Source organism: Musca autumnalis, unplaced genomic scaffold (genome assembly GCF_047663935.1).
Source record: "Musca autumnalis isolate F117 unplaced genomic scaffold, ASM4766393v1 scaffold_4, whole genome shotgun sequence".
Taxonomy (NCBI): Eukaryota; Metazoa; Arthropoda; class Insecta; order Diptera; family Muscidae; genus Musca; species Musca autumnalis.
The window spans coordinates 107,792,715-107,810,846 of NW_027411977.1; the positions used below are offsets into that span (position 1 = coordinate 107,792,715).

The 18,132-nt window shown below is 34.9% G+C and overlaps 1 protein-coding gene across 1 annotated transcript in view; it reads right to left on the bottom strand.

The window, feature by feature from the left end:
• LOC141402403 (uncharacterized) overlaps positions 1-817 on the bottom strand; it is a 52,743-nt gene extending 51,926 nt beyond the window's left edge. Inside the window, exon 1 of the mRNA XM_073983534.1 lies at positions 199-817. Within this exon, the coding sequence (XP_073839635.1) occupies positions 199-273 (75 nt within the window). The 5' untranslated portion in view covers positions 274-817. The remainder of the gene's footprint in view (positions 1-198) is intronic.
• Between the last annotated feature and the right edge of the window lie 17,315 nt (positions 818-18,132).

Genomic DNA, 18,132 nt, shown 5'->3' on the forward strand with positions numbered 1-18,132 from the left:
TACTCTTAATCGAGGTTGCAAAACGCAACGGGTTTAGCTAGTTTTCATTATAAAGGAATCTTTTCTGTAATGTATATATGCCATCTTTCAGTATTCTCTTTAAAGTAATTTATTTTATATATGCAAATATGTATATACTTTTAAGATATATCATTTTTTATTAGCAAAAATGAAACATATGATGCCACAACATCTTACCAATGTATAAATGCCACTGGCAAAACTGCCTTTCCATACATCATCCCAGCAACAGCAAGACATCAATAATACCATGGTGTCATCAAATTTGTTGTTCTTTGTTTTAATATTATATCTCCTGGGCTTGGAGGTAAAGTTTATTTTTTGCTTCTGGGGAAATTGAAATTGTATTTGCTGCAGCAAAGGCTTTATTTATACAAATCCAATTTATGCTAGTGTTGATTTCTTTTCATGCAATTTGCTATGAAAATATTTGGGTCGAATTCTTTTTTTGTTTTAAAGAAAAAAACAAAAAGGAACTTTGTAACTTTTTTATCAGTCATATACAGTTTTTCATTTTGTTGATGTTTGGTGCGAGACTGTGGTAACGGATGACATTGAATTATTTCTTTTTTTTTTTGGATTTCCTTTTTTGGATTTACTTTTTGTTTACATTTGGGCACACAACAACTTTGTATTAAGCGTGACACTTTTATCGCAGCACAAACTTTTTTATACACATGTTATTCCTTGCACACACATACACAGACATAATTTATGCCGCATTTTATTCGACTTCAAAATTTAACAACAGCATTTCCGTTAAGGATCGATTCCTTTTACCGCAAATAATGTTTACTCTCGCACAGTTAATTGGATACTAATTGATATTAGGAGCCTTTGAGTCTATGATTTTGGAATTTTTATGAATGAAAAGCTCGCAAAATGTTAAGGCATGCGCAATTGCTAAGCTTTTTGTATTGTTGTTTTCTTGTTTTCTCACCGGAAATTTATTGGCTTTATCGGCATGTCCATTACAATTGCTTAACATGTGTAAACTTGTTGTATCCTTTTTAAAAGTATATATGTATATAGTAATACTTTGAACATGTGCTTCTAGTCTCGGCGGAAAATTAACACTTATGTTCAAAATTGAATGTTGCAAATGTAGAAGCAAAATTTAGGAGGGGACAAAGAAAAAGGCAGCAAGTAAGAACGTAACGTCATCCTTTAACTGCACTCTTTCCAAACTTTTACCGGACTTTATCCGATACTGTAAGAAATAATGCGATGTACAATGTTTGGGCCAAATCGATTTCTCCCTCCGAGGATTATCTTACATATTACCCAGTTTAGATGGTGCCGGCAGGTTATTTTCGAGCTTTTGATCCATTATCTCAGGAAGTATCTCAAGAAGAACTTGATGCAAAAAATTTAAAACTATCCGAGACGAAGTGTTATATTGTACTCTTTGAGAATTTTGTGTGGAAGGTACACGAAGGAGTATACTGATTTAGCCCATATTCAAATCAGATCTACAGTGGTGGCCAATATATTTGCAACAAAATTGCACGTTTTAGGAAATTTTATTTAAAATATTTTTTTGTTTGTTTTGTTTATTGTTGAAGATTCAATCTCTATTACAGAGAGTAATGTTTTTCAAAACGAACTGACAGTGTTGCAAAATTCTACTTATCGCTACCAATATCATGATTTTTTCCCGGCGAAGGGAATTATCAATTGGCGTTTCAGCTTTTTGAAATGATGCCTTTTTTTAGCGAAAAACCGAACTCTTTAAGTGTCTAGTAATCTCAAATAAATGATTTTTTTGCAAAAATCTTCAATATTTTGTAAAATATAATTTTTTGTATGAATCAAATCATTTGTATTTGTTTTGGGATGATTAAAAGTGAAAAAAGTTTTGAAACTGATATCAGTCATTCGTTCTTCTTCAAAATCGTTAAATTTCAAAATTGTCAAAACTAATGGAAATTTCTCCACATTTCAGTTGTCAATCTTATAAAATTCAAAGTTTAGAGTGCAGTTGCATCATTTATTTGCAAAAGCCAGAAGTCTGGGTCTTGAACAATTTTGATCCTTGCACCCATATCCACGCTTCTCCCGTACGACCCGCCACTCCCCCGAAGAAGAACGCATGACTGATATCAGTTTTAAAATTTTATTCACTTTTAATCATCCCAAAACAAATACAAATGAGTTTTTAAATCATACAAAAAATTATATTTTACAAAATATTGAAGATTTTTGCATCGGATTTGGTTCAGTTGCACATGTTTTTTTTAAGGCGTGTTATGTATTTTCAAATTTTTTGTTGTATAACGTGTCAAAACTTTTTTATATTCTTATATTTGAGACAAAAAAACTACAAATAATTGCAAAAAAATACCTAAATTGTCTTTCAAAAAAATATTTTAAATAAAATTTCCTAAAACGTGCAATTTTGTTGCAAATGTATTGGTCACCACTGTACATATGTCTGGAGGTATAACACTGCGCAACATTTTCAAGGTAATTGTGTGCAAAAAAACTTTTAATGCGGATTTTATGAAAGTACAGACCCAGTCGACAGAAACCATATTTGGGTTTTGTGTTGTTAGATCGGGTTTAAACATGGCTAGATATTTCCTTTTTACAACAAATCGAGGCAATAACTCTGAAACCAATTCGAATCTTGTTTAAACCTCAGAAGAAAACTGGTAGATAATGGCATGACGAAAATATTTAGAGAAATAATTAACTCGAAAAACTGCGTTGGTTCGTTGACTTATCTTTGGAAAAATTAGCCGCTGGAATGTTATGCACAAGTCTTAAGAACATTCAATTCTTATAAAATACCTCTATCAAGCTGTTCCTAGCTTATTTTTCAAATACAATTTGATAAATATATCCACAATGCATTGAAATCCCAAATATGAAAATTAACAGGCAGTGTGAACTATACACCTGCACAGATACAACTGAATATATCAGTTCCGACATTTTTCAACATTCAGTGTGTATGGATATTAGGGATATAACTTTTTGCACTTTTTTGCAAATATCAAAAATACCACCACAAAGCCGTGTAGAGCATCAAAAACTATTATGAAATAAGGTGTAATTTTTTCTCTATCGCGAAAAAAGTTTCCGCACCAAATGCATTGAAGTTCAGTAATGCATTTTTTAATTTTATCTGTTATAACAACATATTTGTTTTTTATTAAAATTTTTATTTTTTTGTATTCTAACTTAAAATCATTATCAAACCGTTCTGGACCAATTTGTTCTCAAATCGCGCCATTTCGGAGCATATTAGGAACTTTTGACACTATTGCAATTTTTGGGTTTTCTTTATAAACTCGTGAATTTTATGTTTATATTTATTGTACCTATCGGACAAGAGAATATGGTGTCATTTGCAAGAAATTCGCGAAAGTTACAGACCGCTTTTAATGACTTTGCCTGTGAGAATTGTATTTATTTCTATAAATATTTATTCAAACAAAGCAAATTTAAAATTTTAAGTAAAAAAAATATCAAAAGGGTTTTAGTAATCACAGTCGGTGCGGATACTTTTTACTTTACTTTTTTCACCGAATCGATCTTAGAAACGCGTTTTCATTATTAGGACAAAATTCCCCACATGGTACTGGTGTTGTATTTTTGTAGAAAACAAATACGATGCTCACAGGCAAAGTCAACAAAAACAGGCTGTAACTTTCGCGAATTCGTTGCAAATGACCCCATATTCTCTTGTCCGATAGGTACAAAAATATAAACATAAAATTCACGAGTTTATAAAGAAAAACCAAAAATTGCAATAGTGTCAAAAGTTCCTAATATGCTCCGAAATGGCGCGATTTGAGAACAAATTAGTCCAGAAGGGTTTGATAATGATTTTAAATTAGATTAGGTTAGGTTAGGTTAGGTTAGGTTGATAAGAGGGGTGATACTAGATCACCACATGCCCATGTGGACATACACTTAAGCCATAAGTAGGCCTGTTGTGCGCTCTAATTTTGGGTTATGGAAGGATTATCCTTTTTTTTTTGACTTAGTCTAGGATCTCTGTCCTATTTACATAGTCTCTGATCTTTTTGAACTCGATTGTCCTAATTTGGTCGAGTCCTGGTATAATGTCATTCCCTAGTAACTGGGTTCTCAGATTTGTGAAGGCTTGACAATGGCAGAGGTAATGTTCCAACGTTTCGTCGTCCTCTCCGCATGCTCTGCATTCACCGTTTTCTGCACAACCTATTTTGTGCAGGTGCGCTTTTAGACCTAGGTGACCTGTAAGGATTCCTGTCAGTCTACTAATATCTTTTTTACTTAGTAAAAGTAATTCTTTTGTTTTGTCCTCGTCTGGGTTTCCCCATAGGATTTTTGTGTTTTTTCCCTTCTCTCCACTACTCCAGAGGGATACATGTGCATTTTTTGCCCATGTCTTTAGTTCTAGTCGCGTAGCTTTAAACGGCTTAGCGTTTTCTAGACTTACCGTTGGTTGCTCCTTGGCTTGTTTTGCCAAGGAGTTTGCTATTTCATTACCCCTAATCCCGGTATGCCCTGGTACCCATATAATGTTTACCTTACCGTGTTGGGAGTAATTATTTATAGATTTAATACATTCCAAGACAGTTCTAGATTTCACTGTCTTGGTTGATATAGCTCTAATGGCTGCTTTGCTATCCGTAAGGATATTTACAGTGGTAGGCCTTGTGTGTGTATCAAACCAAAGCAGACACTCTGTTATCGCCCGGAGTTCCGCCTGCAGGATCGTGTTATGATCCGGCAGACGGAGGGAGATTTCCGTTTCCGGTTCCATTATATAAAGACCCAGTCCGGTTCTCCCCCCTAGCACAGCCCCATCCGTAAACCCACAGCTTCCAGCGGGAATCTGTGCTAGAGCTCCCTCGATCCACATGTCTCTGTCAGGTATTGACACTTCACACAAGGCTACTTCACTAGTTTCAGGTATACGGTCCGATACTACCTGATTTATAGATTCACCCGTTGTGACCTTTAATATGTTTTGGTGGTATGTTTGGTGGCTCTTTTCGATCCACTCGCTCATCGACTTTAGCCTTACAGCTGCGATGGCTGCCTCATACCTTACCTGAATCTCTATTGGGTGTACAAACAAAATTGTTTCTAGAGCCCTAGTCGGTGTGGTCCTCATTGCTCCGCTAATGCTTAGGCAGCATGTTCTTTGGACCTTTTGCAATATTTCCACATTGCATTTTTTGTCCATGGCTGTCCACCATACCACAGACGCGTAGGATTGGTCTAATTACGCTTCTGTATAGCCAGTGTATCATCCTAGGATTGAACCCCCATTTTGAGCCTATCGCCCTTCTGCAGGTTGACCAACATATTTGGGCCTTGTTGGCCCTTTCTTGTATATGGTCTTTCCATTTAAGTTTCCTATCCAGAATTACTCCTAGATATTTAACTGTACAAGAGATATTTATTGTCTTATCTAGAAAAACTGGTTCCTCGTAGTGCCCCATTTTCGTTTTCCTAGTGAATAGACATAATTCTGTTTTTTCTGGGTTGACGTTCAGACCTCTCGGCCTGGCCCAGTTAAAAGCAATTTTTAGAGCCGTTTCTGCTCTACGACAGAGTTGATTCGGATTCTTTCCCCTCAGAAGTATTATAACGTCGTCTGCGTAGCAGACTGGGTCAAATCCTTCTTCGGTTAGGGTCCTCAAGAGACTGTTTATGGTGGTAACCCACAACAGAGGTGAAAGTATCCCTCCCTGTGGCGTTCCTTGTCCAACTTTGTCTCTTATTTTCACGTCGTATAGCCCGCAGCTTATCCATCTATTCCTTAGCATGTGGTTTATCCAGTTCCTTAAGGCCCTGTCTACCTGAAACTCGTCTAAGGAGTGGATAAGTGTCTCGGTGCTTACGTTATTGAAAGCGCCTTCGATGTCGATGCATACAGCAAGTGTGTACATTTTCATTTCGAAGGTTCTTTCTATGTGGTGTACTACCTCATGCAATGCGGTTTCCACTTAAATTAGATTACAAGCAAATAAAAACTGTAATGAAAAGCAAATATGTTGTTATAACAGATAAAATTAATAAATGCATTACTGAACTTCAATGCATTTGGTGCGGAAACTTTGTTCGCGATAGAGAAAAATTTACACCGTACTTCATAATAGTTTTCCATGCTCAACACGGCTATGTGGTGGTATTTTTTTGGTTATAGCCCTATGTAGAATGTAGTTTCAGTTACAAGTTGATACTGATACTTTTCCAAACAGGTATGATATGAGTTGGTATAGACAGAAAAAAGGAACATATTTGTTTGTATCTGGTTTGCACAAACTGATATGAATGGATATTGGTGTCGATACAATAAGTATTTATTGTATGTAGCTCAAAAAAAAAAAAAAAAATATGAATTGAAATAGAAAAATTCCCACAGAGCTGAATTTTGGTGGAGATGTGGGATTTGTCATTACAAATAAAGTCTTAAAATTCTCTGTTGGTCTTATGCGTTATTATTCATGATCATAGGTCATATTTTTATTTACTTATTTTTTTATATATCTCAAAAACGGTGAGCCTTACCAAAAAGTGACTAAAGCAAAAGACAAAGACCGCAAAATTCTCTATAAAATATCGCGTTCCTAAGAGTCGTATAATAATGACATGCACATATAAAGCACCTATAACATATTTGACTCGAAAGTCAGGATACAAAATCTGGTTAGACCTGGTTCTACTGGACCGATTACTACAAATCAAATCAAAAATGTGAATTTCGAATTTCTGCAGAATCATTTCATTCTGAACGATGAAGACCATTAGGAACAATAAAATCTTTAAATTTGTAATGGAGGGTATATGTATATAGTTTGTCATTCTGTTTGTAACTCATTCTGTTTGTATGTCAAGGTTTTTGTATAGCCACATGTAAATTGAAGGGTCACTTTAAAAACGTTTGATGGTATTAGTCCTATTTGACCGCCAATTCGGTTATTTTGTGTTTCCAAAGGCAAAAAACACTTCTACAAAAAATAGTTTATATAGGTCCACGCCCCATATAACGGTACTAACAAAACATTTGAGCACATAAAAAAATGTAAATAAAGCTGGAGAATTTTTGGAATATAATAAAATTATTTTTCAAAAAATATCCGAGTTTTCATTATTAGGGCGGAAACTTTTGTAGTAGCCCTCGAACATTCCACTCACTAAAACCCGAAAAACATTCAAATAGATGCGTTCAGTTGTAACTATTCATGTCTTTAATATATTTATGTAGGATGGAATTGGTTTGGTTACCAAAGTTCGAATGAAACACTTTAGTTAATGTTAAATTCAATAGTTCACAGTTTATTTATTACTTATTTTAGGTTCATTGATTAATATTAAGTGAAACAAAACATATTTACATATTTACACAAAGTTAATATTTCACAAACTTCAAGTTCATACTTTTAACTTCTTCAATTTTAAATTCAAATAATTATTGTAACTTCTAAAACTTCTAAGTGTTTAACTTCTAATACTTCACTGAGGAGAACAACTACAGCGTAAGTGATTTTCTTCTAGGCGACTTCACTGAGGAGAGCAACTGCAGTGAATGTGTCTTTTCTTCGTTTGTCGCTAGTCATTTGACTTTTGTGAAGTTCGCTTTCCTCCATGAGCTGCGTTCCAGGGATGACAACTGTTCCGAGGTAAAAATCGCTACAGCCACATACGCACCCTAGGTCTGTAGCGATTTTTACCTTAAAACAGTTGACATTCCAGCTTAAACGGTGGTTTTTGTACGTCAAAAATCACCACAAGTAGCGGGAAAACCACCAACTTGGCACCCCTGCTGCGTTCACTAATTTGTTTCTTCTGTTGCGCTGTGTTCAGTGTGTGTCTTTAATTAAGTCGTGTGTCTGCTGTGTTTAGTTTGTACAATGGAGTATGCGAGTATATTTAGCAGGTAGTAGGCGCGCAATATAGTGACTGCGTAACAAGTTCCTACATTTATCTCCTAAAAAAATTGTGGAAAAATTTTATATTTTATGAAATTTTCCTTAGAAGTTATTTACATCTATAGTATCTGTTGGTATCTGTAGTATTTGGAAAATATCTGTTGTACAACAGATACTTGAGAACGAAAAACCAAATAAAGTTCTCACTCGTTCATATACCTCACAGAACTGTTTCTATCAGTTATGTTATTTTGAGCATACACAACGCAAACAATATCATAACTGTTACCAGGGCTGCGGAGTCGGAGTCGGAGTCGGAGTCTGGAGTCGGAGTCTAGCAAATTTTGCTGGAGTCGGAGTCGGAGTCTGGAGTCGTGAAAAAAGCTCGACTCCGACTCCGGGCAAAATGTTGTTTTCTACATTTATCAAAAGAGTTTTTATTTTGTTATGATAGAGATTATAGAGAGATTTAACTTTATTAACATTTTGATAAATCGTTTATTCATTTTATAGGAAATCTATGAGTAAACTTGTAAGCAAAGAATTTTTTATATTTAGTAATGTTCCATGACAAAAGAATTATAATTGCATCTTTCGATATGAATCGATTTCTTAATATACCATCACATTTATGACAAAACTTATATACACTCTGGAATACTAGTTTTAGATCTCACATATTTATACTTCACAATATAATGTGGAAAAAGTATTATAAGTTCATTTTGTCCACAATTAAGGGGTTATGGTCACTATTGTGCACGAAAAATGAAATTTTTCATGAATTTTTACAAGTAATCTACCAATTTTTTCCAAAAGATATTGTTTTCATCTGATTTATAATACCTTGAGCTACTTTCAGATTTTTTTTTTTTTTTTTTGAAAAATATTGCACAGTTTTCTGACAAATGGCCACCTACGAAACACTGTTTTTACTAAAGCAGTTTGCGGTGACCACTGAAGCTCGAAAACGAATAAACCGATCAGCATATGTTTTTGTGGGATCATTAAGAACATAATAATCGTGTATTTAAGCGAAACGAATTAAAAAATATGCATTTAAAAAAAAGGGAACTGTAGAAGTCAAAATTTCGCTTTCGTACAATCTGTAAGTAACAAATTACTGTTGGCATACCCATCTTCATATTTCGACAAAATAAAACGAAAAAGATATGTGACCCGTCCCACAGAGGGGAAATTTGTGTTAAAAGTTGATCAAAAGTCCTAGAAAGCTCATTTATACTTCGATTGATATAATATTTTGCACAAAGCATATCTTCTGCACAAGGATTAATCCTATAGAAAATAATGAAAATCGGTCCAGATTTGGATGCAGCTTCCATATATATTCGCATCTGATATGAGATAAAAATGCACCAAAATCACTGAAATTTGACACATGCAACCTGAACTAGCCTTAAAAAACATTGAGCCAATTTTCAAACAAATCAGTACAGATGTATATCGTCACCATAAATGCCGGAAGACGTAACCGACATGAAAATCGAAGTGGAATCTGATACATAAAGCTAAAATACATGCTCTGGCAAAATTTCAAGCTTCTACGTTCAAAAACAACGATGCTATTCAAGAAATGGCTTTTCGGAAAATGGGATAATATTGCCGATTTTATTGTAATGGAGGATCTCAAAACCAAGCACTTCAGCGGTTTTGGTTATACTACTAATTCCCCTTCGTATATGATCGATAATATCCCATATTCTCGCCTTCATAAGATTAATATTCCATAAAACAGTTTTTAATTTTATAACGTTTTTTGCTTCTCCTGTAAAGTTTTATTTTTGTGGGTTACGTCTTTCGGCATTTATGGTGACGATATATAGTCCCATATACATATATTTCATTCCAAATTTTATTTTTTGAAATTTACTTAAATTTAATTTTTCTGAATTCACATGAGAAAAGCCGTGAATGTTTCTGAATAATGCAAACATATTTGATAGGTGTTGGTTTAGTTTGATAAATTAGAGCCCCGGTTATAACGCGGAGCAAAATTTAGTGTGAGTAAACCTTTCAATTCCATATAAAAATATTTCATATTTTAGTTGAGAAAAATTAGATTTTTTCGGAATAGCGCAAATATGCACAATTTTTTATGATTGAATCTGATATTTGAGGCTCATTCGCATAAAACATTAGAAGAAACTATGGTCGGGAAACGACGGGGAAATAGACTTTTTCACTATTGAAATTGTAGTAATCTTAAAAATGATCATAAACAATTTTCATAAAGAGTATATGTACTTACTTACTTACTTACTTAGCTGGCCCATTACAGAACATTTGTTCTATAGGCCGAACTAAGAAGAGATCTCCATTCTTCTCTATTTGTTGCTTTGCACTCTGGAATACCGCGCCTTGTCATCTCATCATCCACTTGTTTGCGCCATCTATTCCTTGGCCTGCCAATTCTGCGTGCACCGCCATGTGGCATGTATTCATACGCCTTTTTAGTGGGTTCATCATCGCTCATTCTTTTGATATGGCCTAGCCAACGCAATCGCTGCATCTCGATACGTTTAACAATATTGATGTCGTTGTATAGCAGATACAGCTCGTGGTTCATGCGACGTCGATATTCACCGTCAACGCAGATTGGTCCGTAGATCTTTCGAAGAATTTTTCTCTCAAACACACCAAGCACTGCCATGTCTGCTTGCGCAAGTACCCAGGCTTCGGAGCCATACATCAGCACGGGTAGAGTATATGTATTACCATTATTAAAGAGCAAAGATGTAAAATCAATCTGAAAATTTTAAATGCTAATCTTGTTCGGAGACTGTACAAAAACAATAAATCTTGAAAAATATTAGTTTTCACGAAAATAATGTCATTTTAATGTTCACCTAATTTAGTTAGTTTTCGAAAATTTACTTTTTGTTTTCAGTAAGGCTGAGTTCAATCGACTGCTGCATTGGATTGGTTAATCTTACAAAGTCGAGGATGGTTATAGCAAATGTAGAAAAGAGTCTGGTTGCCGTTTATCTAAATTTTTTCATAAAAAAAACGATTTTCATATTTTGAGTTTTGAGCAACTTTATGCCTATGTTTCCCCTCTGTGCGTCCGTACAAAAAAAATTTAATCAAACTCGTCAGTTCTACTTGTTTTTATTTTAAATTGATAATCGGAGGGTATACTCGTACATATATTTCGGCAAAATCTACTGAAACTTTCTAAATTCTTTCTGTTGTTGTTGTTCTTTTTGATATAAGATACAGCAGATTCAATACGGAACATCAATTTTACATCGCATTGCATTACAAATTGTCTTAGAGAAAAGAACAGATAAGCATATAGGGTCCTAGTATAGGAAAAGTTGAAAAATTTAGCAAATTTTATTAATTTTTAGTGGTATAGGGAATTACACTCGGAGTCGACTCCGGAGTCGGAGTCGTGACAAAAAACTGGCCTGGAGTCGGAGTCGGAGTCGAAGGAAAAATGGCTCGACTCCGAAACCCTGACTGTTACACTCATTCCCACATTTATATCATATTATATCTGTTATGTATATATCTGTTTTGTTGATACAAACAGTTATACTATTGCACATGTATAGTGTGAACATTGTTTGAAATATATTTTGTAGAAAGTATATTATGAAATACCGACTAAACAACATGAAATAAGTATTTTAGAGTTTCAAAATGTTCTGAAGAAATGCTGAGCACATTATTTGGAAAACTTTTGCGAAAGGTTAGTTGGTTTGACACCCATTAGTTTAGCTGCTACTGACTAGAGTTCCAGAAATTATGTAGACATTCATATGTATATTTTATCGATTTTCACCCGCTATTAGTTTTTGAGATAAAGCCTCGAACAATGTAAAAAAGGGTCGTTTTAGCCCTGTCTAGATGAGGCTGTAAAATCCAAACCCGATCCAACAATGCAAAACCCAACTAGGGTTCTTGTAGTCTTAATATGTACTTTCAGAAAATGCCCATTATAAGTTGTTTGCATTTTCAGTGTTGAACAATGTAATTACCATATGTAAAGTTATGATTGATTCGATTACTCCCTTCGAGAATTATCGTGCGCACCATTTTAGCAAAAGTTGTTGAACTTTTGTGGAAAAGGTACCGTAAGGAGTGGACCGATATGGCCTATCTTCAAACTTAAACTAAGTTTGGACAAAATATTACGATTCCCAAAATTTGAACAACATCTATTAAATATCAAATAAGGAAGTAATTATTAGATGTTGAAGTTTTAACAAGGTTACGTAGGAGATTATGGTTACCAAGGAAAGGACCTGATTAGCTTTAATATGGGAAAGTCCACAATGTATCTTAGTGGGCATATTTAACACACCATAAAGAGTTTGGGCCAACAATTGCACGATATACTTCCACCATGGATGAATGCAGTCCACATGAACGATATTTGTTCGATTCGTGCTGCCAATTCGGGGTAAATAAGAATTGAGGCGGCTACATCATCATGTGCAAAGCTTACGTTTCATACCACACTGGCGCACAAACATGTGTACAATGAGGTGACAGCCGCTGACCGGTAGTGTGGTTCCGGGTCAATCCGGTATTGAAGAAGCCGCCATGGTGGGATTGTGGTGGATTTCATAAGTCATCCTCAACAACAACAGCAGCTTACAACGTTGTGATAGTTACAACGTACTGAGGAAGGATCGCAACAGAAGTGGAGATGTGTGATTAGCTTTCCATTGCATCAGTCTGTTCCATACGGACCTATCTCGCTTGAGCCAGGCTCTAATGGCATGTGTGGAACTGCAGAGGTAGAGTTGTTTAACGTATACTTCCCGCCGATAAATAGCTATACTACAGGTTATAGGCCCAACATTAGCCCATAACCATTTGGCCTCGAGGGACTTTAATGTTCATCATGTGTTGTGTCATTCGGTCTTTAGCAGCTCATCGTTTCTTAATCAGAAGACTGCCCGATTTCATCACCTCTGAACGCCGCACTTTCTCAATCATGGGAAAATTTTTGAGCCAAGTTGCAGAGATTTCAGTAATCATCGCCTGAAATATCTGTCCAACACTTCTGATATTCGGATAGCAGAGAGAATGTTCCGAGACATCATCGCAGCTGCGGACGTTCGCTAAAAACCTGCTGGTCGAATACCCGAAGTGAGGCCAAATTTCCCAGTAGAAGCGGGGGGCTAGCAATTGAGCGTGATGAACTTCGACGAGCCAGGGACGAGAGTCAGGGAACTGAAAGTGGGGTAGGTCGGTGAGCATAAGTGGACACGGTGCTCTTGAAGCAACTTTAAATGGAAGGTCCTTACACCTGGAAAGTTTTTGCGGATTCTGAAACTGCAATATTCATAGATGAGAAAAATCAAAAAACAAAAAAATCGCCGGAGCGCTTTTTAAATTAATCGCGATTCAAGTTGACATTTTAGGGTTTTTTTTGGTTTTCACGTTTTTTTCTTGGAAACCGCAAGTCCTATCGAAATATGAATACAGAAAATGTTGTAGCTATAAAAATTCTCTATAAGATAGACCTTTATGATAAAATTCGTAGGTTTTACCGTTATTGAGATATAGAAGTTCAAATTGGGACACTGCAATGACTGTATCGCTACCTTATAAAACAATGTCATACATGGTTCGCCTTAACTAACCTTAAGTGAAAATCGCTTACACCTGGGAAGTTTTTGCGGATTTTGAAACAGCAATGTTCATAGGTGAGAAAAATTCAAAAGCAACAAACAATCGCGGTAAAAATTCACATTTTTAGATTTATTTTCGCAATTTTGCTTGGGAACCGCAAGTCCTAGCGAAATGGGGCTAAAGAAAATGTTATAGCTGTAAAAATTCTCTAGAGGATTGGCCGTTATGATTTGTTCCTAGGTTTTACCATTTTTAGATATATAGATGTTCAGGTCACATTTTTAGCTTTTTTGTTAGGTTTTCACGATTTGCTTGAAAAGGCGTACAGAAATAAGGCCCCATGAAATAACACCCCAAATTGAAAATGAAAATAGGCCCCAAACAGGTATATGGAAACAAAAACAAAACAAGTAAAAAAGCATTAAGTTCGGCCGGGCCGAACTTTTCATACCCTCCACCATAAAATATTCATTCCTGTCCCCAACTTTAAGTGAGTACGTTAAAATGTCAGATAATGTACATAAAATGCTTCATTCGAGAGGCCCTTTTTTATGGTGCCTATATCTAACTGTTGACAATTTTTGGTGGGCTAGAAATTGGGAGGTACTGTTATATAGGGGTTATAATAAAACATGGGCCTATGTTGACAGTTTTTGATGGGAGCCTTTAATGTCAAATAACTCCTAATTCGGTTAAATCGAAAATCGGTACATAACGTTGGAACTTCAAATGTCATTAACAGCTAGTTCGGAGGTATCTGGGCTATACGAAAATATGAACTTAAATGAACAATTTTTGTTGCAGAGTTTTTGTTGACTTTTAAATTTCAAATTACAGAAAGTTCGTCCAAAAAATAAAGCTAAGGTACGGAAAATCGGGAGTTTTGTTTTGGGGCTATACAAAAACATGGACCTACGTTCGGTTAAACATTTTAAGTAAAATCCTCAAAGTACCGAAAATGGGGAAGTATCGTTATATTGGGGCTATGTTGAAAATTGTTGCAAATGTCAAATTACAGTTAGTTCTGTTAAAAATTGTAGCTAAAATTGCCAAATTACTGAAAATTGGGAGGTACCGTTACATGGGAGCTATATCCGAACATGGACCTATGTTGACAATTTTTGATGGAGAGGTGTTGTGAATTGTGAATTACTGAAAATCGGGAGGTACCGTTATATGGGGGCTTTCTTGACAATTTTTGGTGGAGAGGTGTGGTGACCACTAAGAATTTCAAATGTCAAATGTTCAAATTACAGATAATTCGGTTAAAACTTGTTGGTAAAATTCTCAAAATACCTGAAATCGGGCGGTAACGTTATATGGGGGCTATTCCAAAACATGGACCTATGTCCACTAGTTATATAAGTTTATTGACATTTAAGAACCCTAAATGTCAATTGATAGCTAAATCGGTCTGAAAATGTGGATAAAAACGTCAAAATGCCGTAAATCGGGGGTACCGTTATATGGGGGCTATACCAAAACTTGGACCTAGGTCCACAACTTTTGTTATATAAGTTTATTTACACTTAAGAACCCTAAATGTCAAATTATAGCTATATCGGTCTGAAAATGTAGCTAAAAACGTCAAAATACCGTAAATCGTTGGGTACCGTTATATGGGGGCTATACCAAAACGTGGACCTATGTCCACAAGTTTTGTCACATAAGTTTATTGACATTTAAGAACTTCAAATGTCAAATTATAGCTAAATCGGTCTGAAAATGTAGCTAAACCCGTCAAATACCGTAAATCGGGGGGTACCGTTATATGGGGGCTATACCAATACGTGGACCTATGTCCACAACTTTTGTTATATAAGTTTATTGGCTTTTAAGAACCCTAAATGTCAAATTATAGCTAAATCGGTCTGAAAATGTAGCTAAACCCGTCAAAATACCGTAAATCGGGGGGTACCGTTATACCAATACGTGGACCTATGTCCACAACTTTTGTTATATAAGTTTATTGACTTTTAAGAACCCCAAATGTCAAATTATAGCTACATCGGTCTGAAAATGTAGCTAAAAACGTCAAAATACCGCAAATCGGGGGGTACCGTTATATGGGGGCTATACCAAAACGTGGACCTATGTCCACAATTTCTAATTTATAAGTTTATTAACACTTAAGAACCCTAAATGTCAAATTATAGCTACATCGGTCTGATAATGTAGCTAAAAACGTCAAAATACCGTATATCGGGGGGTACCGTTATATGGGGGCTATACCAAAACGTGGACCTATGTCCACAATATTTGTTATATAAGTTTATTGATACTTAAGAACCCTAAATTTCAAATTATAGCTAAATCGGTCTAAAAATGTAGCTAAAAACGTCAAAATACCGCAAATCGGGGGGTACCGTTATATGGGGGCTATACCAAAACGTGGACCTATGTCCACAAGTTTTGTTACATATATTTGTTGACACTTAAGAACCCTAAATGTCAAATTATAGCCAAATCGGTCTGAAAATGTAGCTAAAAACGTCAAAATACCGTAAATCGGGGGGTACCGTTATATGGGGGCTATACCAAAACGTGGACCGATATAGCCCATCATCGAACTTGACCTGCCTGCAAACAAAAGACGCATTTTCCCAAAATTTCAGCGTCCTATCTCTATTTTTGTGGATGCTAGAGTGATTACCACAGACGGACGGACGGACGGACGGACGGACGGACGTGCTCCGATCGACTTAGAATTTTACCCTGATCAAGAATATATATACTTTATAGGGTCGCAAATGAGTATTTCAATGCGTTACAAACAGAAAAACAAACTTAATATACCCTCCATACTATGGTGGAGGGTATAAAAATGGGGCCAATTTTCGTCTTTCTGGGACCTTTTTTCATTTAGCTTTTGGGGCCAATTTGTCTTCACAACAAGTAAATCGAAAATTTGAAAATCAAATTTGGGTATAAATGATATTGGGGACTTATTGCATTTTTCATTGGGGACTTTTTGCACATGTTTAGGGCCCAAATGCAATCCACTGTTTAAGAGAAACAACAAATTTTGCTGAATTTTCGAAAGTTTTTATTAAGAAAACGAAAAAATTAGGGTGTAATTTCATAAATTTTATTAAGAACAAACAATAAAAAACGGTGCCCGGACGTAACACCCACGGACATAACTCCCAAAATTCGTTGGGAGTATTGTCAGTGAAGCAAATCGGACATAACTGCAAAAAACGCAGACATAACTCCCAACGATTTTGTTCTTAATTTCAATGTTATTTTTTTTTTTTTTTGACTTTCGAAAATTTTCATTATTTTTTATTGATAAAAGAACTGTTATAAATTTTAGAGAAGAGGTTAGAATATAAACGGAATTGTACATTGAAGGCTTAAGTGCCAAACAATAGCGAAGTCTCCACAAAATCTTATAGATTTCATAATATTATTAAAAAATGAAATTATATCTGAATTTGTCAGTAGCAGTTCGGAGAAATATTACCAGACTACGGCATTCGACGAAGACACAGTCGTATATACGAGTAGATTAATTATTTAATTTGAAAAAAAATTAAATCGGGAAATTTTTAAGTATTTGCAATTGTTTAGAGAAACTTTGTATTTTCTTAAACTGTTAAAATATTTTTGCAAAAAATCGCGCGATTTTTTCAAAAAATATTTTTCTACAAAATTGCAAATTGTAAAAATACTATTGTAAAAAATCGCGCGATTTTTTCAAAAATATTTTGGTTGCGGCTCTTTTCGTTTTTATAAAAGTATTTGCAATTTGTTAGAAAAACGTTGTATTTTCTAAAATATTTTCGCCTGCGGCGCTTTTCGGTTTTATAAAAGTATTTGCAATTGTTTACAAAAACTTTGTATTTTCTAAAAATGTAAAAATATTTTAAATATTTATTTACTGCTACTACAAAATGGATAAGGAACACTGTGCACAGATCTACAGAAATGCAATAGAAAAACTCAAAAAGCTTTAGTTGCAAAATACTCGTTTGGAAAATAGGATGTGCATAATTGACTGTTGTTAAGGAAAGAAAAATAAAATGTAATTATTGTTGACAATATTTGTTTAATATTTATATACATATAACTAGCCGAACACGGTGCGCTTTGCTGTCCCGACTACGATAAAATATAATGTAATGCGATAATTATATTAAAGTTTTTAATATTTTAACGAATGAATATAGGAGATATGAAGGCGTTATATATCTATTAAGTGTTGTTATGGAGCTACTATGGTATTTTTCTATGTTTCAGGAGGTAACACTCCTCCGAAAGCCTTTTCGCCTATAAGTATTCCTAATGATTTAGATATATCATAATAAAACATAAACCTTAAGAAGTCTCTCAAAGATATGATACTTAATAGATGAAGCCTTGGTCAATTCCTTCCCAACTATAAGTACTTGTGTAAATAGAGATGACTTCTACTACGTAACAAATACATGAAATCGACCGAAAATATATATGGGAGCTATATTCCTTTATGAACCGATGTCGATATTGATTTCATTGAAATTGAACATACATAGCGTGTTTTGTGCATAAATACAGAAAATCAGCCGAAAAAATATATGGGACCTATATTCAAACCTGAGCCGATTTCGATATAATTTGTTCCATTTATTTCTAGAACGAA